The sequence below is a fragment of the Hemicordylus capensis genome, chromosome 6 (genome assembly GCF_027244095.1).
Source record: "Hemicordylus capensis ecotype Gifberg chromosome 6, rHemCap1.1.pri, whole genome shotgun sequence".
Classification (NCBI taxonomy): domain Eukaryota; kingdom Metazoa; phylum Chordata; class Lepidosauria; order Squamata; family Cordylidae; genus Hemicordylus; species Hemicordylus capensis.
In genome coordinates, this window is record NC_069662.1 from 104,220,030 (window position 1) to 104,247,195 (window position 27,166).

The 27,166-nt window shown below is 42.1% G+C and overlaps 1 protein-coding gene across 1 annotated transcript in view; it reads right to left on the bottom strand.

Annotated features, from left to right (window-relative positions):
• Window positions 1–310: 310 nt before the first annotated feature.
• CMTM8 (CKLF like MARVEL transmembrane domain containing 8) overlaps window positions 311–27,166 on the bottom strand; it is a 53,416-nt gene continuing 26,560 nt past the window's right edge. The window contains exons 2-4 of the mRNA XM_053258896.1: window positions 11,568–11,741; window positions 4,644–4,760; window positions 311–2,938 (exon numbers count right to left, since the gene is read on the bottom strand). Of these exons, the coding sequence (XP_053114871.1) occupies window positions 2,855–2,938; window positions 4,644–4,760; window positions 11,568–11,741 (375 nt within the window). The 3' untranslated portion in view covers window positions 311–2,854. The remainder of the gene's footprint in view (window positions 2,939–4,643; window positions 4,761–11,567; window positions 11,742–27,166) is intronic.

The window sequence follows — 27,166 nt, forward strand, 5'->3', positions numbered from 1 at the left end:
AGCCTCATTAGAGGAAGTGAATAACCTTCCTATGAACCGTGGTCCTATTAGCATGGGGAGCTCTTCTGGAAGACAGCTCGTCTAGTCAGCCTTTTTCCTTCCAGTGTGAATGTACAAAGTTTTCTGGAAGGAAGGAGGATTACTAAAACTCAAATGTACATGCATGTACAGGTTTCCTTTCCCCTTTTTAATTGTCCTACTTGCACTTACAAAAGGAGTCATAGTGCATTCACTTGGTTCAAAACTGTAAAGTGGCAGAATGCCAGTTGGAGGGGCAATTACCAAGTCTGATTAAGAACACTACCACAACAATAATTAAAAAAATGTTTTCATTTTCATGTACATAGAAGAGTTTACAGGAAATACAAGTATCACATGGATATCATGGCTCCAAGTTTTTAAGTTGGAAATCATTCACGTTTTAAAAGATTAGCTTGCTTGCTATTTTTATGACCCTTAAACCATTACATTTTAAACAGTTAATTAAAATAAACTTGTTCTAACACATGCTCTTACCAGACAAAATAACTGAAGAATTCTCTTGTTAGCAACTACATATTTTTAAATGTCTGAAATAAATGTGCAAAAAAATGAGATTCCTGAGGATGATCTGTTTCTTCCATAAAGTCATTTTACTAACAAGACTCAACTGCTTAGAATATTGGCTCACATTCTACGCAGTAGAACAGGGACGGTTCAGCACTGCCCATGCTGCTGCTTGTGTCTCAAGCACAGCCCACACTGTTGTGGAAATAAGATCTTCCTCTGAAACTTAAAATTGTGCAACTGCAGTTGCGTGACATTATCAATTATATTAATTCTCTTAGGTGTGCCTTGTAATGTGCATCCCAGCGCCCAGCTGATTGGCTTGGCGGCGGATGCACCTGATTGGCTGAGGCGCACCCAGGAGGATTGGTGCTGCAGCAGTGGCCTGGCCATGAAGGCCAGAGGCAGTGGGCCCAGCCCGGCCGCGGAGGCAAGGCCCAGGAGGGGGGGAAGAAAGTTGGGGGGCAGAAGTGCTGGTGGGGAGGAGAGGAGGCTGGGCCCGGAAGCGGAGACTGGGGCAGAAGCGGGGGAGAGATAACTGCCGGCCCCAAAGAGCGCACAGATGCTCTGTGCAGGGCCGGCTAGTGTCCATTATTTCCAAGGGATATAGCATTGGATGATTGCGATCACAAAATTCCAGCAGTGTGGGTGGTCTTTGAGATGTATACAGCAGTGTGAGCAGTGCTGAACATATGTGCAGCACAGAATGTGAGTCACAGTTTAAAAAACCAACTGAAGTTTCCATCGTTTAGATGTAACTATATTGGAATGTATCATTATTGAAAACTAATTCGTCTATTGCCCCATATTTGAAGAAAGATATTTACAAGATCACTTAGGAAATACTAGAGGCACTGAATTTACAATAGGGCTGGGCTTGGGTGCTCGTGAAAACTGCTGGGAGCCACACAGATCCTGGTGCTGCCTTGTTGCCAAACCTGGCTCCGTAGCCCAGCTGTCAGCCAGGGTTAAGGGCACAAGTGCATCCTTACCCTGGCTGCTGAGATTGCGTATCTGCTGGGAAGCTTGCAGCACAAGCAGACACAAAGATGAGTGCCTAGAGCACCTGTATGTTGGGGGAATCCTTCAGTGCTCATTGTGTGGTGCACTGAGGGATATCTGGAGGCCGGGACATGTTGTCTGGGACTCCAGAGATCTATGCTGCTTGATGCAATGTGGATCATCTTGGAGCGCAGTCTGCACTCCCAGCAACATTTACTTCATTGTCGGGGTGGGTGGGTGGTGGGTGGAAGTGAGTTGGACCCGGCCCGCCTGACCGGTTGTGTGAAAGACTTCAGTATCTATTTGTACTTTCCAGACATTTTCATCGACAGCTTCCACTTTAACAGCTTCAGAGAAGCTTGTAATGGTGGCTTTTGGCAAAGTTAGGTATGTTGGTTGTATACCTATTTGCAAGATTGTGTTCTATTTGTTGGCTAACCAGAGGCTAAACACTTTCCTTCATGCTAATTTAGGAGATACATTAAAGTATTCCATGGAAAACTTAATGCAGATCTCTAAATCTTCAGGAATGTGTACAGCGGCTCTTAAGCAGGAAAGTTTTCCTAAATACAGAAGCATTTCTAATCATATAAAAATATTTTAAATTATTCTTGCTTATATTTAATCAATTATGCCTGATGAATGCCACTTAATCCAGAAGTTTTAACTCCATTTACAATGTAAAAAACCACAGTGATAAGCATTAACAATTTTGTTACAGAAGCATACATACTGTAATGTTCATCATCATCAATACACAGTATAACATCGACTCATAATACTTTATCAAACCAAGATACAATTGCTCCCTGCTACAAAACCAGCGTGATTTAAATAAATCTGTTTTAATCACACTTTCAAAACACTGTCCATAAAAATTAAGGTTGAAATCCTGCAAATAATTACACCTCACTGGACTCTGGCTCAGTTCATTTGGACATTGGGAATATGCTGCAAACTCCAGTGCTGCCTTCTCCACTCCCTCAAGTGCATCAATCCTCTCCCCTGCTTTCTAGTTTCTGTTAGTCATAGGTTGCTTGAGTTGGATGTCACAGCATAATTACAGTTACCACGAAGCAGGAAGTGGAAGAAGCAACCAACTTGCATGATGAAAGAGGGAGGGGAGGAGGAAGTGTGTGAGCCCGTGGCATGTTCAATATACGCATCAGTAGTTTGGCCTTGATGTCTGAGTTGAGCTATTGAGATTCACTTCTGAGTAAAAATGTGTAGGATCAGGTGGCATGCCTGCATTTTTTTTTTTTTAAACACTCCAAAAATTCTGTCACATATCCTCTACCGAGAATATTTATTGCAAGGTCCGTGATCTCCAAGACACAAAGCTAAAATAAGCATTCCCACCATAGCAGGAAGCGACAACGAAGGCAAAGAACTGTAGAGAGAGAAGAGAGGAAAAAACAGTTAGAATATAGTAGGAGTCATCTAACAGATTTTTGTTAAAAACATGTATTCAAATAATTAATAGGATACAACCAAATTGTCCTTCACTGTCCTGCAGGACCCCAAACACTGCAGCCAATTTTGCAGGGTTCTGTTCAACTAGTTACATGAACAGTCCTTATTGACTTCCATGCACGTATAAAAATTGAAGATGACTTTTAGTTGCAGAGCCGCATTAATTTAAATGAAAGTAAATAATGGTGTGGATTTTTGTCAATTGGTATATCTAAATAAGTATATCTAAATAACGCTGCACAATGGTGCCTAATTCTGCCAAGCATCTGTTACACTGAGAAATTTTATTTCAACAATTCCATGAAGTAAAGTAACTTAAGCTTGATTTATATTAACAGAAGCACTACATTATAAAATTCTGCAAACAGTCAATTCAGGGTACCACACTGGCTCAACAGTAATTTCTGTCACATGGGAAGAGGGTAATTTGCACCAATCCCCCTTCCTCCACACTACAACCACCTGGTTCCCCAAAATATGCCTCTGAGGGTCCCACAATCCTCAGGGACATGTTTTCATGAGGTATAAGCAACTACACAGGGAGGGAAGGATTGTCAAAAGTCACCCTAACCCCTGCAAAACAGAAAATGGTGTTGTGCCAGCATGGCATTGATCTGGACATCAGCTACTGTACTTGTCCAGTGAATATACTCTCTTCCATTCTCTGAGTTCCTGACAATAAAAACATTAATTTATTTGTGTAGGAAAGTGCAAATATGCATTGGAATAAGCCATTACATGATTAGCTGTGCACTGATGCAGATACAGTAGATGTATTTACAGAATAATGACATTTCCATGTCTGAGGAAGTTTGAGACTGATATTACCAGCAAAAGCCACACTGATGGCTTTTGCTCATAATATCAGGATGTGTTTGCTGGTAACATGGCAGGATGTATACTTGAAAATGCGTTCTCTTATTTTTAGTACAAATCCATTTTATCCAATGTGGGAGGTGACAGTATCAATAGTGATCTTCGTGACTATGACAATGGTTACGAATTCAGAGATTTTCTCGATCTCCCAATGCTCACTCACTTTCAATCACATCTTTGCAGCCATAAGGACTAGAAAATATATATTTATGTTTTAAAATGAGATTCTCAGAATGCTGAATTCCACATTCCGTACCACATTCTGTATTTGTGTGATGCCTGCCTGGAATCACAGACTAATGCTGACCCTACCAGTAGTTATTTTTGATGTTCTCAAGGTAGAAATAAGAACTTTCTTCTAACTGGAATAAGAGCACCAGAGAAAAACATACATACATAGTCATCAGTGTGATAAAAACTTGGAAATCGCTATTAAGAGCCATGAAGATTTGTACACTTGCTATGTTTATGTCACATAAATCTGTCATCAAGACAGACAGCTGGATTTTCAAGATATGCACATTCAGTACTCTTGAAAATTCAGAGGCCACTGATTATAGTTTCTAAGCAACTTACAGATGCTGCACCAGTCTTTTGCTGTTCTTTTAACAAAGCTTAGCTAGCTATTCCTGTTTCAAGTTGCAATTTTATTCTTGATGGGCTTTTGTTTTAACATAAACCCCAACATCTGCCCACAAACATACCCAGAGAACTATTCATGATTTTAAAATTAAAGGCTAACTTACTGAAGAAGCTGCCCAGCTGTTATAGTTGTGGCTGTCCAGTTCTTTGGTAACTGCGCATGCATCTACAATGGCAGCAATGAGGTATAAAAGAAAGGCACTCCCATTAAAACAGAGACCCTATACAATGGCAAAGAAAAACAAGATGGTAGTTTTTTTTCATGTACAATATTCCGTGCTCACTTTTTGTTTAATTGAAAGTCATGTGGACCATGTAGGGTTTTGTTTTTTTTAAATAAGAGAACTTAATCATGTGTCTACAGACCAGGAGCTACAGACCTCTCCCTGCTGCTGAAAACCTAGATTTCATTGTTCACATTCAGCGGAAGCTCCTGCTTTCACACCAACTTTTTTTCCTGGGACCTGTCCCAGGAACAGCTAGTGCAGTTTGCACCATATTCTGGGCAGAACCACTGATTCGTGCTTCATTTCCACACTGTGTTCTGGTGTGGGGGGTGGAGAGGATGTCCTCATTAAAGAGGACCTCACTTCAATGTGATGTTCTGTATGATTTCTGAGCAGACATCACAAGGGATATCACTTCAGTGTTCACTTCCTCTGGAGCAATTCTGCTACTGCTGCTTGAAAGGAGAAATAGCTTAAGCAACAGTTTGCAGTTACAGTTACTTCTGTCTATAGGTCTACCCAAGTGTTCACATGACAGGCTGAGTGCTTGCTGCTGTTTTGCCACACCAGGCTATGCTCTAGGTTTCACCACTTTTTGAGGGGAGGCTGTAGGTACCTGGGACAGGGCCTTCTCTGTGGTTGCACCCAAGCTGCAAGATTCCTTCCCCGTGATGCCTGGACACCTCAATCTCCATGTTTCAAAAGATTATTGAGACCATCATTTTTTCCACTAAGCTTATGACCTACCATGAGGTGTTCACAGATTTGCTGGATTCCTGTTTCATAGTATCTGCTGTTCTTCTGTTGATTTGCTGATTTATCTGGTTGTTTTTATTGAACTGATTGTAAATTGCATATTGAGTACTGTTTTCCTGTGTGATTGTTCACTACTCTGGGTACTTTTTTAAAAAAGTCAAAGCTATTTTACAAATAAATAAATAAATGTGACCTGTACACCTACAACCGTGTGTTTTATTGCGTGGCCTTCAGGCTACTGGTGGCCCCTGACTTGCCTCCACCTCCAATACCCCCACTGATGAGGCGTGCATGCTCCCCCACGCTTTTTTCCACTTCTGAGCAGTGGCAGGAGGCAGAAAAGACAAGGTGCTTAGAGCACCTTCAGTGTGAGCCCTCCCCACTCACTTCTGGGGTGTGCACTGCTGGGGGGGGGGGGCAATGGGCCAAGCAGAGCCCCATGGAAGACAGGGCAGGGGGCACATGCTAGCAGCGGGGATGCACACACTAGCACCCCCCTCTCCGCATAACCAGTGAAAACCACTGACCTACAAAGAACAGCGTAAAAATGTTCAGGGTGGAAAACGGACAAGATAGATAAGTGGTCATTCCTCCTGCTGAAAAGAAACTAGGTGCTGTGAAAATACTATTAGAGAAAATCACATTCTGGCAACTTAAAAAGTAAAAGATCGTCTATGCAATCATTTCCTCCTCCTACACACAATGCCCTTCAGTACATAGACACACAGAGTGTCTATGCAAGTTGCTTCTCCATTCATTTTGGTGGAGAGGGCAGCTTAACATGCATATCCTTTTGCATGCAGGGGGAATGAGATGGCTGTGACAGAAGTCCCTACCTTGGCTGGATATCTAAATTTTGCTCAACTACATTTTTTTCTAGGAACCTAGTCCCTCAACTCCATTTCTCAAGCAGCCCACTTATTGCAATATGTGTTGTTCTCTAGGCCTTCCCTGGAAATGAAACAGCCAGAATAGTGGTGACTGTGAACATTAATCTGAAATAACGCATATAAAAAGACCAAACCTACTGACCTGGCTGACTAATACTTAGCATTTGAGTGCTTTTTTAATGTGCAAAGCACTTCACATGTATTATCTTGATATAATCATTCAAACCAACCCTGTAAGTTAAGTATTATTATCTCCACATTGCAGCTGCAGAGCTGAGGCTGAGAGGAAATGGCTTGCCTATGACCACCTACTGAGTACATGGATAAACGTTAAGATCTGAACAAGGGTCTTCCTGCTTCATAGCTCAATCTCTTAGATGCTACCTTACCATAGCTCCAACTAACACAACATTTTGAATGACCACTTAACATAAGAACAGCCCTGCTGGATCAAGCTCAAGCCTCATCTAGTCCAGCATTCTGTTTCATACAGTGACCCACCAGGTGCCTCTGGAAGCCTACAGGCAGGAGTTGAAGGCATGCCCTCTCTCCTGCTGTTACTCCGCTGCAACTGGTATTCAGAGGCATCCTGCCTCTGAGGCTGGAGGTGGCCTATAGCCCTCTGACTAGTAGCCAAACTAGTCACCCAGTTTAGAGAGATCATTTTGGAGCTCCTCACAATCTGTTTTGGATTTCATTACCCTAAATAGTTTGGTATCATCTGCAAATTTGGCTACCTTGCTGCTTACTCCAACTTCTAGATCATTTATGAATAAATTAAAAAGTACTGCTGCCAGTACAGATCCCTGGGGGACCTTACTTCCCTCCATTGTGAAAACTCTCCATTTATACCTACCCTCTGTTTTCTGTCCTTTAACCATTTAGCAATCCACACATGTACTTTCCCCCTTATCCCATGACTGCTAAGTTTCCTCAGGAGTCTTTGATGATGAACTTGTCAAAAACTTTTTTGGAAATCCAGGTATACTATCACTTTTATCCACACACCTGTTGACACTCTCAAAGAACTCCAAAAGGTTCGTGAGGCAAGATTTACCTTTGCAGAAGCCATGCTGGTTTTCTCCTAGCAGGGCCTGTTCTTGTTTTATCCTTGAGGATGCTCTCCATCAATTTGCCTGGAATGGACATTAAGCTAACTGGCCTGTAATTTCCCGGTTGGCCCCGGGATCCCTTTCTGAAAATCGGTGTTACATTGGCTACTTTCCAGTCCTCCAGTACAGAGCCTGAATGTAGGGATCAGCTATATATTTTAGCAAAGAGGTTGGCAATTTCACATTTGAGTTCTTTGAGGACTCTTGGATAGATGCCCTGGCGATTTGCTAGTTTTCAATTTGTCCAGACAGCTTAGAACATAATCTCTTGTCACGTCTATCTGACTCAGTTCTTTAGCCTCCGTACCCGAAAAGCCTGGTTCAGGAACAGGTATATGATCAGTATCCTATGCCGTGAAGACAGACACAAAGAATTCATTTAGCTTCTCTGCAACCTCCATATCCTCAATAATCCCTTTCATTCCCTCATTGTCTAATGGTCCAACCCCCTCGCTGGCAGGTTTCCTGTATCTGATGTATTTAAAGAAGTTTTTGTTATTCCCCTTGATGATTTTTGCTAAATGTTCCTTAAACTCTCTTTTCGCCTCCCTTGTTGTCACCTTGCATTTCTTTTGCCAGAGTTTGTGTTCCTTTTTGTTCTCTTCATTTGGACAGACCTTCCAGTTACAGAAGGGAGTCTTCTTCCCCTTTATGGTTTCCTTGACTTTAACTTTTAGCCATGCTGGCATCCTCCTGGACTTAGTGGTACCTTTCCTCCTTTGGGGTATACAATCTAACTGGGCTTCTAGCATTGTGGTTTTGAGTAAACCACGCATTCTGGAGTGAAGTGACTCTCCTGATTTTCCCTTTCAGCTTTCTTTTCACCATACTCCTCATTTTGGAGAAGTTTCCTCTTCTGAAATTCAAAGTGCCTGTGTTAGACTTCCTTGCTGATTCTCTCCATGCATGTATACTGAATTTGATTGCACTATGGTCGCTGATGACACTGACATCATGCAGCAGGTCCTGGGTACCACCCAGGATTAAGTCCAAGGTCACCTTCTCTGGTTCATTCAAAGACCAACTGTTCTAGGGCATAGTCATTCAGCATATCTAGAATTTTGAACCTTTTTGATTTAAAGCACTAGCAGTCTGGTTCAATCTTGATTCAAGTGCAGCCCTTCCCTTTTGTACAGGCCTTGCTTGCCCCAAAATGTATCCCAGTGCCTAACAAATCTAAACCCCTCCTCCCGGCACCAATGTCTCATCCATGCATTGAGACCCCTCAGCTCTGCATGTCTCACTGTACCTGCATGTGGAACAGGTAGTATTTCTCAGAATGCTACCTTGCGGGTCCTGGAGTTCAATATGCTACCTATCAGCCTAAATTAGGCTTCCAGGACCTCCCAACTACATTTCCCCACATCGTTGGTGCCAACGTGCAAAACAGCTGTCTCCTCCCCAGCACTGCCTAATAGCCGATCTAGACGCTCCGTGATGTCCACAACCTTCGCACCACCAGGCAGGCAAGTCACCGTGTGGTCAACATGCAGGTAACAAACCCATCTTTCTATACTTCTAATGATCGAATCGCCCACTAACAAGGAGGCCCCCACTCCCCGGAGGAGTATCCCCTGTGCGTGAGGATATGGGCTCATGATCCACGGAAGGGGTCCCTTCTAAAGGAGCATTTCCCTCTTCCTCAGACCGATGTCCTCCTTCCCCGAGACCTTCATTCTCCCTGACAACAGTGGAGCTATCAGCCTTGGAGTGGGATGCCTCTACCATGTCACCAAAGGTCTCATCTGTAGGCCTCTCTGAGTTTCTCCAGATCCACCACCTTGGTCTTATTTATTAATTAATTTATTTATCAAATTTGTTCACCGCTCCAAACTTTCATCTCTGGGCAGTTAACAATAGCATAAAAGAAGTTAAAAACATACAAAAAACTTAAAACAATTTAACAATTTAAAAATAAACTAGAGATTAAAACCTAAAAATTTAAGAAGCTGAGAAAGCTTGGGCGAAAAGATAGGTTTTCAGGTGTTTTTTGAAAATTGCCAGTGATAGGGAGGATCATATCTCAGCAGGGAGTACATTCCACAATCTCGGGGCAGCGACCAAGAAGGCCCGTCTCTGTGTAGACACCAAAGAGGTTGGCGGCAACTGGAGACGGACCTCCTCAGATGACCTCAATGGGCGGTGGGGCTTGTAGTAAAGAAGACGCTATCTTAGATACCCAGGGCCTAAGCCGTTTAGGGCTTTATAAGTTATAACTAGCACTTTGTATTTTGTCCAGAAACCTATTGGCAGCCAGTGAAGCTCCATCAGCAGAGGAGTAATGTGGTCTCTCCGAGATGACCCAGAGACCAACCTGGCTGCCGCATTCTGAACCAAATGAAGTTTCCAGACTGCATACAAAGGCAGCCCCACATAGAGTGCATTACAGAAGTCAAGTCTGGAGGTTACCAACAGATGTGCCACTGTTTTGAGGTCATTGATCTCGAGAAACGGGCGCAGATGGTGTATCAGCCAAAGCTGATAGAAAGCACCCCTGGCTACTGCCTGAACCTGAGAAACCAGGGAGAGGTATGAATCCAGAAGTACTCCCAGACTGCGAACCTGTTCCTTTTGGGGAAGTGTGACCCCATCTAGAACAGGTAGATCAAAATCATCTCTACAGTTCTGACCCTGCACAAAAAGTACCTCCATCTTATCTGGATTTAGCTTCAGTATATTCTCCCTCATCCAGCCCATTACTGCTTCCAGGCAGGCATTTAGGGAGGATATGCCAGCTCCTTTCCAAATCTGCTATTAACCCAGGCAAAAAATAAGGAATTCAGTAGCTAGGCAAAGTGAGTTGCTGACCGACATCACCTGGAGTCTGCCATTCTATCAGAGACAATGGCTGGATATCATAAACTCATTTCTGGACTTAACTCTCCTCAGCAACTCCATTCAGCAGCAGTAGGTGGCACAACCAAATCAGTTAAACAGACAAAAGGTGAAAACTACAGCACAGTATCTGTAATGGGAAAAGCTGTTTATTTTAAAAGAAATTGGGGATGACATGGCATTTAGCCATACATGGGTGTCCAGAGCCAGGGTCAAGGGAAGGCAGTTGCCCTCTACCCCCAGGCTGAGCCAGTTCAATTGATTTCTATGGGGCTTACTCTCAGGTATTTGGGTATAGGATTACAGGTTCTGCCCCACTTCCGCTCCTGGAAAAAGTCCTGTGGGCACCCATTTAGCCATAAAAGAAAACAATATTTCCAAAGCTGGTTGATTGGGGGGGCGGGGGTTGGTACAAGGTTCTTTTTGGAAAATGCCTTCCTACAGTGGCTGGCAAAGATAGGACACTAGTCCTTTTTTATCCAAGCCATTTCACTGTGTCTAATGTGGCAGTTGGCTGGCTGCCATTGTGCACAGGTATATTAGTCCCAGATTAAAGAACTGAGAAGAATCAGGAAGTTTGCTGCATGGATAGTGTTCCCCAGAAACTAAGCTCTGCAAACTTAGCTCATGAAAGAACACACAAGTCCAGCCACCATTCCATAGCGAAAAGCAGCTTTAGGTTTACTGTGATAATTATCAAACTTTGGGGTGGGGGTGTGTTTTTTAAAAAGACCATTTGAGTCATCAACGGGAGCCTAGGCACCTGTAGTGGTGGTAAACATCTCTACAGGTTTGTTTTTGGGGTGTAGGGGCTAGACCTTTTAGGACACCAATTAGCTTGGAAGGTGGGGAGGTAGAGGAAGAACCTCTTCTTGACCCCCCTCCAGTGTTCCCTCTAACAGAAATTCTCAGATGTTGTTGTCTACAACTCCCATAATCCCCAGCCAAAGGCCACTGCAGCTGGGGATGCTGGGAGTTGTAGTGAACAACATCTGAGAATCCCTTTTAGAGGGAACACTGCCCCTCTTCATTGAAGGGAATAAGGAAGCTCTTTCAAGGGCAGGGGAGAGTGGTGTGTACCAGAGAAAAATAAAATCTAGACAAAAACATAAATTATAAACTATAATGTAATATCTATATTAATAATATTTATATAAAAAGAAATACATTAAACCAAACTACTAATGACTGAAAGCTGGCATACTCACAACAGTGGTCCATGGAACTTGGGGAATCCTAGTGTATGTCATTGTCATGTAGATGATTAAAAAGAAGAGTGTAAGAACCCAGTAAAATACAGCCACAAACATCACCCAGCCAAATACAGGATACAAGAAATACTCTGTTCCAGCAATCAGGGTCCATACTAGCAATCCTAACACCTGCAAAAATAGAAAGAAAACAATGTTATCCAGACTGAAGGGAATACATCTAATAAGTGCAAAAGATGTGTCTACTTCTAGAATGTGAATGACCTTCATGCTTTTAAATCATACAATCCTATTTTAAAGATTTGCACAGTTGTACCTGCTTGTGGCCATAACATACATTATGGCTACTATGAAAACATTGCCAAAAATAGTGGCTGATGCAGGTAGCTCACAAAGTGATGGGGAGTGTCATAGGAACATAGGAAGCTACCATATACTGAGTCAGACCATAGGTCCATCTCGCTCAGTATTGTCTACATAGACTGGCAGTGGGTTCTCCAAGGCTTCAGGCAGGAGTCCCTCTCAGACCTATCTTGGAGATGCCAGGTGAGGACTTCCAAGTATTCTAGTTGGGGATTATTTGCTGTACAGGGGCAGTGTTCAGCATCATCTCTATGGAAATTGATCTGAGGGACTGATTGCTGAATTTATATACCGCTTTTCATTATAATAATCCCAAAGCACTTTACATTATCTAGAGAACATTATCTGTTCTCCAGACCTTCAAAATAACCGTAGTCTTCCATTTTTTACTAGATGTCATACTAACATCTTTCATATAATTGTAAGCACATATAAGGACAGGTGCCATTTCCTTAATTTGATTAGTAGCTGCCAACATATTCATCATGATTTTCATATGGGATATAAAGATGCTAACTGCATATCCCAAAGGAAAAATACAAATTTGCCTTTTTTACCACTGGGGGTCACCATTGTTCCACAGAAATGTTTCATCAGCAATCTTTAAAAGTGTTGTAGTTTTAGGCAGAACAAACCTGAGAAATAAAAGTGGTAGCAATTTATGTATCTACTGCTTCAAATAATCCAAGTGGACCACACCTCCAATAATTATAATAAATGAACATATGAATATAAAAACAGCCCTGCTGGATTGGGCCCAAGGCCTATCTAGTGCAGCATCCTGTTTCACACAGTGGCCCACCAGATGCCTCTGAGAAGCCCACAGGCAAGAGGTATGTGCATGTCCTCTCTCTTGCTGTCGCTCTCCTGCAACTGGAATTTAGAGGCATCGTGCCTCTGAGGCTGGAGGTGGCCTATAGCTACGGGACTAGTAGCCACTGGTAGACCTGTCCTCCATGAATTTATCTAAACCCTGCTTGAAGCCACCCAACCTAGTGGCTATCACCACATTCCATGGTGGAGAATTCCAGAGATGAATTATGTGCTGTGTGAAAAAGTATTTCCTTTCGCTGGTCCTGAATTTCCTGGCCTTCAGTTTCATGGGATGACGCCTGTATTGTGAGAGAGGGGAAAATTTTCTCTGTCCACTCCATGCATTTATACACCTCGATCATGTCTCTCCATAGTCACTTTTTTTTTTTTCCAAACTAAAAAGCTGCAGATGCTGCAGCCTAGCCTCATAAGGAAGGTGCTCTGGGCCCGTGTTCCCTCTATCCCCCCACTCCATCAGTAAGTGGAATGAGTTTTGTTCTGGGCAGCAGTATCAAGGCAGTGTGCACACATGTGCCACTATAGATCTCTCACACACACCATAAATATGGAAGGAAAGGAAGGAAAAGAGTTTAGCTTTAATTTAGCAGATGGGTTCAAAGAACCCAGGCCCCCAAGCTCCTAAGGGCCACCATGCGCCACCCCATCCTATTTTCTTCATTATCTCCCTCACTCTGAGGGGCTGCCAGGGAGCGAGCGAACATGGGTCCCCTCTCCCCTAGCTACGCCCCTGCATTGGTGGTAACGTGTTTTTTTTAACTTATCTAAGTTTTGTTTATTTAAATTTGAGTTTATCCTTGTTTTCTTGCTCTTAGCTGTAAAATGTTGATGGCCTGAGTATTAGTTGCCCCTACAATTGGATAGTTAGTCAGAGCAGGCTTCCCATTTCCTTCCAAATATCCTGGAGATTGCAGCTAACGAATGCCTTAGATCAGGGATTCTCAGCGTTAGGTCCCCAGATGTTATTGAACTTCAACTCCCATAGTCCCCAGCCAAAGGCCGCTGTAGCTGGGAATTATGGGAGTTAAAGTCCAATAATATCTGGGGAACCAAAGTTGAGAATCCCCGCCTTAGATTAACCAAACTAGCTGCTTGCCAAAGAGAGTGTTCAATAAGGGCCTTAACTGTAGATTAATTTGTACATTTTTGTTCCATCTTTTGGAGCTGATATGTGGGTAAATAATATCAGGAATTTAAAGATAGATAGCAATAGCAATAGCAATAGCACTTACATTTATATACCGCTCTATAGCCAGAGCTCTCTAAGCGGTTTACAATGATTTCAGCATATTGCCCCCAACATTCTGGGTACTCATTTTACCGACCTCGGAAGGATGGAAGGCTGAGTCAACCTTGAGCCCCTGGTCAGGATCGAACTTGTAACCTTCTGGTTACAGGGCGGCAGTTTTACCACTGCGCCACCAGTGATAAACATGGGAATATAGGAAGCTGCTATATACCGAGTCAGATCATTTGTCCATCTAGCTCAGTATTGTCTACACAGACTGGCAGCAGCTTCTCCAAGATTGTAGGCAGGAATCTCTCTCAGCTCTGCTTTGGAGATACCAAGAAGGGAACTTAGAACCTTCTGTGTTCAAGCATGCAGGATTGAATCCAGGGCTTGGCCAACAGCCTCCCCACATTTTCATAATTAAATCCTTTCATGCTCTCTAAAAGGTATCCAACACTTTCCTTCTCACAAGTTTGCTTCAAAGCGCAGCAGAATGTCATATATGGAATTACCTCAAATTTTTAGGATTTAAAAAGCAAGCAAGCATTTCAAGAGCTTTTAAGATGAGTTTCCTGTGATGAGGGAAGTGTATAAAAATAGATATTTGGTGGGGGAGGGAGAAATGCTTAATGTTCAATTTAGCAACTTGTGAACCCACTTTCAAGAAGTTGGGGGTATTTCAGTCCATTACAAGCTTATTAAAAAGACCGTGTAAGTTATTTATATATGAACTCCTGTTAAAAGCACAACGCAAAATAAAATATTTATTATAAGGAGAAACATATTGCAAAAGAACAATTTTCTCATATATTTTGCTATTTAAGCCATTTTGAGAACTTTGATGCCAAGATTAACATTAAAATATTTTAAATAATAAATAGAAGGCAAAGTTACACGGGGGAAAAATCCACACACAACCAGATCAAAGCTATAAGCAGTTTGATGTCTACAAGCTTTACTAAACAGCCAGCACATCTCTCTCTCTCTCTCTCTCTCTCTCTCACACACACACACACACACACACACACTCACTCATGAGTTTACAAACCAGGGAGGGAAGTGGGAGTGGAAGAAAAAAATACAATCAAACTGTTTTCAAATACACACAAGCACATACAGCCTGGAAGGAAAGAAACACATACAATAATCAATGGAAATCTTCAAGTGGGAAGACTTCTCTCATATTTGCACACAGTCCATACAGGGTGGAGGAAGAGAAAAACATTGGCTTAAGCAAGGGGGACAAATAAAATAAAACAAATATAAGTTTGTGGGGTGGTGGTTGTTTCTGTTTTACTTCCCTTGAGATTGACTCCTTCAGTTCAGCCAGCCCAGCTTTGTCCACTTCCCATTCAGCTCCTCCCCCCTCCCCATGCTTTCACTTTCTATTTACATTCAAATGTTGCAGAAGAATGCAGCTGAACCAGTTAGCTGAGAGGGTGGGTCTAAGACAGACACTAAAATTAACCCCTTTTTTACCATGCTACTGCTGATCTCGCTATTCTGCTGCCATGCTGAAATCCCTCCAAATTTCCAAGGGACTGTGCAGGGAATAGGATCAGCTGAGCGTGGGGGGAAGAGAGTCCTGCGCAGGGGCGGGGCATGCAGTTTAGAGGGAACAATGCTCCAGGCCACTGATCATCTTGGTTGCCCTCTTCTGTACCTTTTCCAGTTCTACAATGTCCTCAAGATATGGTGACCAAAACTGCACTTAGTACTCCAAATGTGGCCGCACCATAGATTTGTATAAGGGTATTATATTAGCATTTTTATTTTCAATTTCTTTCCTAATGATCCCTAGCATGGAATTGGCCTTTTTCACAGCGGCCGTGCACTGAGTCGACACTTTCAATGTGTGGTCCACCATGACCCCAAGTTCTCTCTCCTGGTCAGTCACCAACAGCTCAGACCCCAGTGGTGTATATGTGAAGTTGGAGTTTTTTCCCAAATTTACACTTGCTTACACTGAACCGCATTTGACATTTTGTCACTCACCCAATTTGTAGAGATCCTTTTGGAGCTCTTCACAATTTATTTATGTTTGTTTGTTTGTTTGTTTCATTTATAGACCGCCCCATCCAGAGGCTCTGGGCAGTGTACAACAACTTTTAAAAGACATAAACCCCACAATTAAAACAATGCTAAAAACAATATAAAAACAATTCAAAATGATTAAAACTATTTAAAACCAATTAAAATACAATTAAAAAACACAACACTTTACAAGCCTTGGACGGGCATGCCAAATAAATAGGTTTTTAGTGCTCTCTTAAAGGCCAACAGCGAGCCTAAACTGCGGATATCTGCGGGAGTGCATTCCATAGACCAGGAGCAGCTACAGAAAAGGCCCTGTTCCGAGTCGCCACCAGACATACCAGTAGCAACCGGAGACTGACCTCTCCAGATGACCCTCAATGAGCATTGGGAATCATACAGAAGAAGGCGCTCTCTCAGGTAACCCGGACCCAAGCCATTCAGAGCTTTAAAGGTAATAACCAGCACTTTGTATTTCGCCGGGAAACATATTGGCAGCCAGTGCAGCAGTTTTAAGACAGGCATAATATGGTCTCTCTGGGTTACCCCAGAGACCAATCTGGCTGCTGCATTTTGAACTAACTGAAGTTTCCAAACTACGTACAAAGGCAGCCCCATGTAGAGCGCATTGCAGTAGTCGAGCCTGGAGGTTACCAGCTGATGCACCACTGTTTTGAGATCGTTAACCCAGAGAGACCATATTATGCCTGGCCGGGTAAAATACAAAGTGCTGGTTATTACCTTTAAAGCCCTGAACGACTTGGGTCCAAGCTACCTTAAAAGAGCACCTTCTTCTGTATGATCTCCATTGCAAATTGAGGTCATCTCGAGAGGTCTGTCTCCAGTTACCACTGAAGACTTGGAACTGTCTGGTGGCGACTTGGAGCCAGGCCTTCTCTGTAGATGCTCCTGGCCTATGGAATGCACTCCTGGCAGATATCCGTAATTTAGGCTCGTTGCTGGCCTTTAAGATGTTGGAGCTAGGACCCTGGCAGCACCAGTTCTCAGCTGCAATGTCTCATGACCTCGGGGGCAGGGTTGTGGTCATGGATAAAAGTGCTGGACTCTTCCCCTCTTTGTTCTTCCAGTGTTAGTCTCTATTTTGTCTCTCTAGAGATCGCTGTTTGTTTTGGTCTTCAGCCATAGGTCTTGTTTGTTTTGGTCTTCAGCTGAAATAAGCTGTAGGCTTTTTCACACTTGTTTGTAAACTTTTCGTTAAATAAATCCTTGTAGTTCTTTAATTCTAAAGAGCTGTCTCAAGACCTCTTGCTTTGATGCTTTCTCATCAAACTGGCTTTGCTCTGCTATTTGGGGACTGAACTGCCATTCTTCGCCTACATAAGAGAACCCTAATTACTTGTCTGGCCTGGCCTTCTAGATTTTAAAATTATTGCTAAGTATTTTAATTGGTTTTAAATGGTCCTGAACTGTTTCAAAATTGTTTTTATATTGTTTTAAGCAGTGTGTTTTAAAAATGGTGTTTGTTTTTATGTTTCTTAAAACTTGTTGTGCACTGCCCAGAGCATTTGGATGGGGCAGACTAGAAATGAAATGAGATGAAATGAAATTGCACACACACACACATACACCCCGAGTCCCTTACCTGGCACTGGCATGTGCAATCTCTCTTATCATAATTTGACCTTTTTGATCAGCTGTCCTGTGCTTCTGTCTGCTCTACTCCTGGTTCTACTCTGTTCCCTTCTGGTTTATCTGAAACATTTGCACCCTTGCACCTTAGGGAATTTTGCTTGCAATATCAGATACCACCCAGTTCCTGTTGGCAACCCCCAGGTGTCATTTTAAAAGCAGCTATGCAACCTTTTTTATTTTAAGCACCAGAAGTCTGGTTCCATCTTGGTTCAAGTGGAGCTTGTCCCTTTTGTACAGGCTTTGCTTGTCCCAAAATGTATCCCAGTGCCTAACAAATCTAAACCCCTCCTCCCAGCACCACCATCTCATCCATGCATTGGGACCCCTCAGCTCCGTCTGTCTCACTGACCCTGCGTGTGGAACAGGCTTCAGGGAACGCTACCCTGGGGGTCCTGGACTTCAACATGCTACCTAGCAGCCTAAAGTTGCCTTCCAGGAACTCCCAACTGCATTTCCCAACACTGTTGGTGCCAACGTGTACTATGACAGCTGATTCCTCCTTATGTTACAAGTCCTTTGAGTTGCATGTCATCCCCTCCCCCGCCTCCACCCCCGCTCACAGCTTCGAGATATAATGGATTAAGGAGTGTTTGACATTTTCAGTGGGTTCAGGGAAACTAAACACTATTTCATTGAGCCTGACAAACTCCAAAACAATATTACACTTTTGTTGATTAGAATTTAAAAGGTCAGACCAGCTCTTGACTGATTACTCATGTTGAATCTATATCCGCAGATAGGTAAGTAATACAGCAAGCAGATTTCCAGTGTTTAAATGTGTCTTGCAAATTGATTAAATATTCAGACTCAGCCACCTAAAATAATATGAGGCCATAACAGCATCTACAAAAATCCATCCATTATTAGTTAGTTTTCTCATACAGTTTGGCATGCTGAAAAGCTAACTGATTACCGCAATAATGTAAGCCTGTCTCATACTATTCTTATTGTCCCTTATGTTATGTTCCAAGCCCTTGTTCCTATGGTAATTTGTAGAGTCCATGTGGCTTCTTGTTGTATGCCTGCCTGTTGACTTCTTAGCAAAGAAGAAGTGAGTTTGCACATACAGTACTTCTCATTTCCTCAGATAACAATGCATGGAACATGAAATGCAAAACATTAGAAGTATGTCTTTTAATGCCAATGAGTTATTTACTAAACACAACAGTACAATACTTATGTAGGTTAAAAAGTTTCTTTCTCAAGATGACCCTATTTCCAAGAACCTTCTGAAGGCAGAAGTAGAGAACTGAGTAAACAGAGTTATTCAAAGTGGGAATTAGACTGTACTTTTTGTAAATACAGTTTAGTTTAGACAGCCAACCCACCCACCCCCCACATTTATTTTATACTAGTACGTGAGGCCCATCGTTGACTGGGCAAAATTATTTTTCATATGTTACACTAATAGGAAAGTTCAAGAAATAAAATATATGTCATAGAATATAATTGTTTATTAATGTGCTTGCAAAAAGGAGGTAAAAGAAAAGTTTGAAATTTGTAAGAGTAATATCATATATGGTAAATTTGAATCAGAACCTGAGAAAATCTGCTTCTCTTGAGCATGATTTCATTTGGGAATTATTGATCTGATTATTGAGTATAAAAAAAATCTGTTGAGAACAATAACAGTTAAAATGATGACGACTATATTCAGTATTTCTTCCCAAAAAAGTTATTTATACCTTTTCCCCATCATATTCTGATGTAAAACATAGTGCAACTAATTTAAGTGGCAGGACTGTGTATGAAATGTTTGGTATCTATAGGTAATTGGGAAATATGATTTTATTTCGTTCAAAAACTTCCACAAACTCTTCAAAATATATTATACTGCACAGTTGTGCTACTATAGTTAAGATGTAGAGTAATTTCAAAGTTCCACCATTATAAGCCCTGGATATTCTATTGCTTATAAAATCAAAACTATTTGTCTGATCTGGCTATCAGCATACACTCACTAGGTGACAAGGGATACCTCCCCAGCAAATTTGGTGAAGATCTGTTGAAAAATGGTTTAGATAGAGCAGTTTAACTTTTTCTCTCCTTTCAACAGGGGTTTAAAGGGTTGGCAACATGCTTTTGGACTGAGGTGGTGGTATTTAAAATTTTTGTAGCCCATTTGCATAGTTTCAGCCTTTAGTCTGCATGCCAGAAATGTGCCTTTTGTATATCTCTCTGGGACCCTATCAATGTTTGTTTGACAATTGAGCTTCAAAGATGTGTTTTAAGAGGCTGAAGCATCTTCACTGCTAGAAGAGTCTGTGCAGCAGGACTTCCGAAGCTGCAGTGCCCACAGCATTGCCCACAACTGGTATGGTGGTCAGCTCCTTCGCTGTCTGAGCCTTGGGAGCACAGCCCTTCAGTTTCCTTCCCTGCCCTCTTCATTCCTTCCTCCACTGCAGCTATACCTTTTAATACTGCAAATTTGCCTTAGAAAAAGCACTGTTCAACTCCGTCTGTCGGTTACTCCATGGTCATCCATTCTTCAAAACCACAGGTGTTTCATCCCAACCTCCAGCCAAAACCGTTGTACTGCTCTGTGCATCCAGGTGTAAGTAGAAGGCGGAGGGGAAGGAGGCGTGCTCTGTATAGCTAGGCTGTGAAGGGCTCCACTGGACTGCAGTGTGTGTGTGTGTGTGTGTGTGTGTGTGTGTGTGTGTGGTTGAGGTGTATGCAACAATTGTCGGTTCTCCAAAACCATATGCTTTTCATCCCAGTGTGTGTGTGTGTTTTTAATGCCTTCAGAGTGTGTGTGTCTGTGTACGTGGTGTTATTATTTTTTCAATTTCTATACCGCCCTTCCAAAAATGGCTCAGGGTGATTTACACAGAGAAAAATACATAAATAAGATGGATCCCTGTCCCCAAAGGGCTCACAATCTAAAAAGAAACATCAGATAGACACCAGCAACAGTCACTGGCGGTACTGTGCTGGGACTGGATAGGGCCAGTTACTCTCCCTCTGCTAAATAAAGAGAATCACCTCCACCTGCAGAGTAAGTGTGTTGAATGCCTGCAGAGAACTGAACAGAAGATAATTTATACGTAATCTATTGCCATATGCCTAATCGTAGTTAAATGTTTGACCTTTCCTGTGGGAATGGTCTTAAAGTTTTGTTATATGCTCCAAATTATGTTTCACAAGAAACAGAGCATCTGTTATGATATTCTGCAGGCGGGCCAGTAATGGCAGAGGGTTTTTTTTTAGCACTACTAAATGCTTGGGGCACGCCTCCAAATGGAAGACAGCAGTTCTGACTAGTGAGCTGTTGCTGAGCTTTTTGCTACTATGAATTCTAAGCAACACCCAATATAAGCAAACAGGGAACAGATTTTATACACACACAACTGGGGCTCTTAAAAAAACACCAATATATGTATGGATTGCACTGTCCTCAGAAGCTATTAAAAGCCCGGGTCAACATGATGTGCAATAAAATATCAGTGTTTCCGACCCTGCTGTGCATCTGCACCCTAGTGGTACTGCACAAAAGTTTGCCCAACTACATAAAAGAGTGCACACACACTTGCATCATGCTACTTCAATGGTTGTCAATGGAAGTAGTGCTGCACAAGTAGGCACGTGCTGTTTTAGGCACTTACACAAGTGCACTTTTGCACAACACTGCTGGGTCTGCCTGCCTTCCACATGTGCAGCAACCCCAGCAGATTGGAAACACCAGCTCCACACTGTATGTCATGTCAGCCCCGGTGTATAAATAACTATGTTCCAGAGCAGATTAGACATAATCCTGACTGTCAATGGTAATCAGATAAATAATTCAGAGCATGCAATGCATCCTTGTTAAAGCATGCAAAAACTTCTGTTGGTGGGAGACTGGAGCAGCTTTGGGGGCAAGATCATTCCATAACTGTGATAATACAGCAAGATTTATGGCTGAGTAGGGTTTGAATCCGAGTCTTCCTAATCTAAACCTGTGTAGCAACACAGGTTTAGATTAGGAAGACTCAGATTCAAGCCCTACTCAGCCCTAAATCTTGCTGGGTAACCTTGGACAGATTGCTATACTTTAGCCTAATCTACCTCACAAGGTTGTTGTGAGGATAAAATGAGAGGAAAACAATATATGCTTCCCTGAGCTCCTTAGGAAAAAGGCAAGACAAAGAATTCAGAGTTTCTCCTTGAGCTCCTTAAGAAAAGGACTTGACACAACACAGTAAAGTTTATGATGTTATGCCCCCGAAATATTATCACAAGAAGAAGGAGCAGTAAAAGATAATATAAGGGAGAAATTTTGCAGTTCTAGCCCTGCAGTTCTTGAACTTCTGCCTAGCACTTCTGTATTCAGGAAATAAAGCAAAGACAATAGCAGTGGCAGGATATTGTACATTTAAATCCATTTGCCAATATTCTGACTTCTAAACTTTGATTGTATTGCAGAGTTAAATTCTGTGGGAAACATGCCTCTCTCCACAACTCAAAACTAATCAAGGTGAATTTTTTCACAGAGACCTTCTAATTGAGAACTTGGATAATCAAGAAATCTTGACTCTATTTCAGAAATCTGTTGTGATACAGAGAGACCACATACAATACTTGATGCGTCACTAGTTTAGACTATGTGTTAGCAATGACCTTTTGCCATTTACAAAGTCCAAACTGGATGGCGTCTACAAAAAATAAATGGACAGAAATCAGAAATTTTAAAAAATTGGTAATACACTACAGTACTCTTCAACTGGTGTGTATAGGGTGTGTGTGTGGAATTTCAGTCTCTCAGATCACTTAGGCGTTTTTTACATAGCAGGCTTTACTGTGAGTTCGAAGTTCCCCCAAATCCGACACAAGAAGTAGATTTTTTTACCCTCTTAACATGCAATGAAAAATTCGAATCTTGTGTGAAGTGCTCCCTGATAGCTTGCAAGGACTTCAGGATAAATCTGGCTGATATGTGAATGCACACCCTCCATTCCAGAGGAGATGTGAGCTAAAAACGGTGTGAAAAACACTTGGTAACAGATAGCTGAAAGTTGTCCTACTTCAACAAAAAGGTTTCCAAAGGGAGGTTACATTGTAAAGCTGCTGAACTGGAATTCATATGCAGATTTGACAGTGTCAAACTTGATCTCAAGAGAAACTGGAGTAGCTAGCTGACTGCAGAAAATAATTGTCCCTCTTTAGATATTTTTGTACCCCATTCATCTTGCTTTGCCATCTCATTAACAGCCAGGAGTGGGCCACACCCACTCTCACTGAACCTCTTGTTCTTTTCACTGGATCTCTCTTATATTTGTGTTCTGCATAGTCCTATGTGACACACCCCTCTCTTGCATTGCTGGGACTCCTGGCCTCATCTTGCAATATACATTTCTTCTCTCCCCACACCACTCTGCTTCTGCCAGTCCCCATTAATATGAATACATATCTCTGCCAACTGAGGACTTTGTGCAGCCAGCAGAGTCAAAGCTTATGCCACAATAGATTCGTTTTAAAGTATTGAAACAAGTAATAGTAAATACTATTAATTACTATGACTAATAAAAATGATACTACAAATCAAACTTATAGAACACATATACCACCTAAAGCACACTGAGGCTGTTCACATGAGCAGCCCTACCCAGGACTGGGAAGCTCTAACTGGGTAGGGCTGCTTGTGTGAAGTGTCGGGATCATGGCCAGTCCTGGTGCTGCCTCTCCACGTAACCCAGGGTTTTTACCTTGACTTTTATCTGGGTAGAATGGGGCGAGTGTGCCCTCCCCCTCCCCTCGGACCCCCAGTCATGTGTCTGCTCAGGTTGCCTGCAGCCCAAGCAGGCACAGGGCCAGGCCTCTAGAGCACCCAGCTGAGAAAGAATCACTCAATGCGCCACGCTCCTCACAAGGTGCCTTTAGGGATTTTTGGAGGCCAGGCTGCATTTTCCCAGCCTGAAATGGCTGCGCAGCTCCCGGGAGGAAAGCTCGTGTGGGCACGTGAGCTGCGTGGCCAGAAAAGAGCTGGAGATCATCTGGGAGGAAGGTAGGTGCTATCCTGCCTTCCCCCTGCCCTCCCCGTCTGACTTGAAGGTTGCATGAACCACCTCACTGCATATCAAGATGCAAACATTGGTAAGCATGATTTCAATGTGAACAATGCAATAGGCTCTCTTAGATCTTAGGGAGACAGATCCCTGGTCTGTCTCGTTCTTGACTCATGCTGGTCTCTCAGTGGGACCTTGGTACAAAAGGGATCCGTTCTCTTGAAATCACACAATGCAAATAAAGAAAGCTTCCTTGCATTTTTGTTGCTCCTCATAAAATGACTCACCTTGCAACCTACATTTCAAAATAGCACACATGAGTATTCCATCTCTTGAGGACAAAAACTTGACGGCTGGTTATAAATTCAGTGGTACCTTCCTGTTTGGATTACTCTAATGGACTCTATGGAGAAGCCTTTGAAGTATCTGGTAATTTCAGCAGGGTCAGAAAGCAGTAGACTAAGCATGTATTACCTGAAGTCTGAACCAGCTCCACTGACTGCCAAATAGTTTCCAGGTTCAATTTAAAGTATCAGTTTTAAATGTTAAGACTCTGAATGGCCTAGGCTACTGGAGGGAGTAGTTTTTATTATTAATTTATTATTATTATTATTATTACATTTATATCCCGCTCTTCCTCCAAGGAGCCCAGAGCGGTGTACTACATACTTAAGTTTCTCCTCACAACAACCCTGTGAAGTAGGTTAGGCTGAGAGAGAAGTGACTGGCCCAGAGTCACCAAGCTAGTATCATGGCTGAATGGGGATTTGAACTCGGGTCTCCCTGGTCCTAGTCCAGCACTCTAGCCACTACACCACGCTGGCTCATATCATATTTCCCCCATATCTGCCTTCCTGAGCACTCAGGCATCAAGTGAGTCTCTGTTCCATGTCTCTAGTCTTCAGGGATTACAGCTGGGGAGTAGGAGAAGCAGGGCCTTTCCAGGTACAGTATCCAATCTTTGGAATTTGTTCACCAGGAGGCTTTTACACACAGGGCTTCTACCCCAAATCTCCTTCAGAAGAGAGTATGTGCGTTCACACACCAGACAAACTTACCCTGAAGTCCCTTCGTGATCCTTGGACCCACTCCACAAACAAATTGGGCGTTGTGATGTGAATTCTAGCTTATTTCCAAATTTTATTTCCGTATTTCCAGATTTTTAAATGCTGGTTTTAAGCTACTTTTTCTGTAAACGGTGGAGCAAATAGGGAGAGGCACTGACGTAGAATCATTAGCATGGTAAGAGGGATGTTCTCTTTAAAAATGCAGATATCGCTCTTTAGGAAGTTCTCCCCCCGCCCTTGGCTAGAAGGAAAACATGGAGCATGTCATGTGAACTTGTTTCAAAACAAAATCCTAGAGCAAAGGGAAGGGGCTGCTTCCTTCAATGCCACGAGTGTAGTTCGAAGTGGCTTCGCTCAACATTTACTCCGAAGCATGAAGCCATGTGCGAATAACTCCCTGATCACTTGCTTGAATTTTTTTAAAGAATGGCAAAAGCTTTTTGTTTGTTTTGGAGGACTTCTGGGACTAGCTAATATGTTTTATATGGTGTTTTAATTTTATTCTCTGTTTTGATCTGCCTTCTTTAGGGCTTTTGGGACATGTGGCTTTATTATCTTTTCCTAATTTTAATTGGCCCTCATGGCATTGTCTGTGTGAGCCTCTTGGCACCACGGCTGCCTGCTAGTTTAACCTCCTCTCCTGTCCACCTCACGACATACCACCACACCATCTCCTGCCTCCCTGGCTGCTGCACATTGGTAGGGTTAAAAAAAAAAGCGTAACAATTAGAAAGACAGGGCACATGCAATTTTAATTTTATTCTTTGTTTTTGACATGTTTTGATGAACATTTGGTTTGGCTAGTTTGATTCTTGTTTTTATTGACAATTAATTATTTAAACAGTGCCTTATGGGACTTATTCGAGTCAGAATGGCAGAATATGAAAACAAATAATTCATCATACAGCTTATTTTTATATCTCTAAAATTAACATTTTAATGTTAATTTGCATTACAGAATCAATAATAAGATAACCACACTTGGCTTTCCATACTATGTTTCTTTTAGCTTTCATTGGTTATTTATTAAATGTTATGCTCAAATGTTTTATTTGATCCATTCGAGGAGAAGGGGAAGACTAAATGAATTGAGCAACTATAGCTAATACATACCAAAGTATCAGAGCATCACAAACCAGAACTTTTAAACTGTGTTTTCATTCCATTTATCTCAATGGGACACAGAAATTACTAAAATTTGCCAGATTGTGCCCATTGGGCAGCATCCAAACTAGTTAGTCATGGCTAAGCAGCATGGAAAACAAAGAGAAAAGTCTCATTAATTTCAGTGGGGCTTGGTCATAATTATTTTAGTCTGAATACTTCCCATTACGGTTACCCCACTTTGCAACAAATATTTGCCTTTGTAATTGGTTCTCAATATGCATTATTTATTTACCCAACTTTGATTTTTATATCAATTTTTTTAAAAATTCAAAGCAGCTAATATTCACACAATGTATGTATACAATTTAAGATAGAAAAGCATGGTTTAAAAGACTTTAAACAATGAATCACAAAACCACAAAATTACATGCCTAATAGGAAACAAAAATTCTTCCTTACCTGTCTCCTAAAAAAACTAGATAGATTGTGGCTTGGGTTCAGATGTCACATTCTCAGTTACAGCTATCTCTGGCTTGTGGGGTAGGGCAAAAATAGTGGGGGGGGGAGGGGGAGGTGATGCATCAATATTGTTCCAGTCCTGCAGGAACTAGAAGAGCCTCTGTTGCTGTGCTAAGACTTGGGCCCCCCATAAGCCTGGGACCCTGAGTGGCCTGTCTCTTTCCTTTCCCCCAACCCACTGATTCAGGCAGCCCTGCTCCTAATCCAACAAATCATGGTTTGTTGGATCAGGAATGAGCTTGAGTTCCTCCTCCTCCTCCTCCTCCCTCCCCTTGTGCCCATTAGTTCTTCGTTTGTTAAGCCACAGTTTGCTATGACATCCAAACTAGGAATTGATTAGCACTTCCTGTGCTCAAACCAGCTTCAAACTTGTGTTTTGTAATCCTGTTGTAAGGACTACTCATCACTTGTTCCCACTCCAACATGTTGGGCCAATAAGGTGATGTCCAAACCAGGCCTGTAGCAGGCCTCTTTAGGAACTTACATTCAAGCATACTTGTCTGAGAACAAGTCCAATTCCAGTGCATGGACGTAACCTCTAAAGCTATAAGAAAGATTGAACATTACATACAATAGGTGAACAAACATAATGTGGTATGTACAACAGACTACTGAGATAGGCAATTTCACAGAAGATTCTCCCTGAAAAAAACAATACAGGGCTAATTATTTTTATTTTCAGCATCAAAGCTTATCCCTTAGTATTAATTTTTTTTAAAGCAATAGTGTTTCAGCAATTCAAATATTCTAGAAACAACTAGGAAGCATAATTAAGGTTGGCCTGAAACAAACAATCAAGGTTGTTTT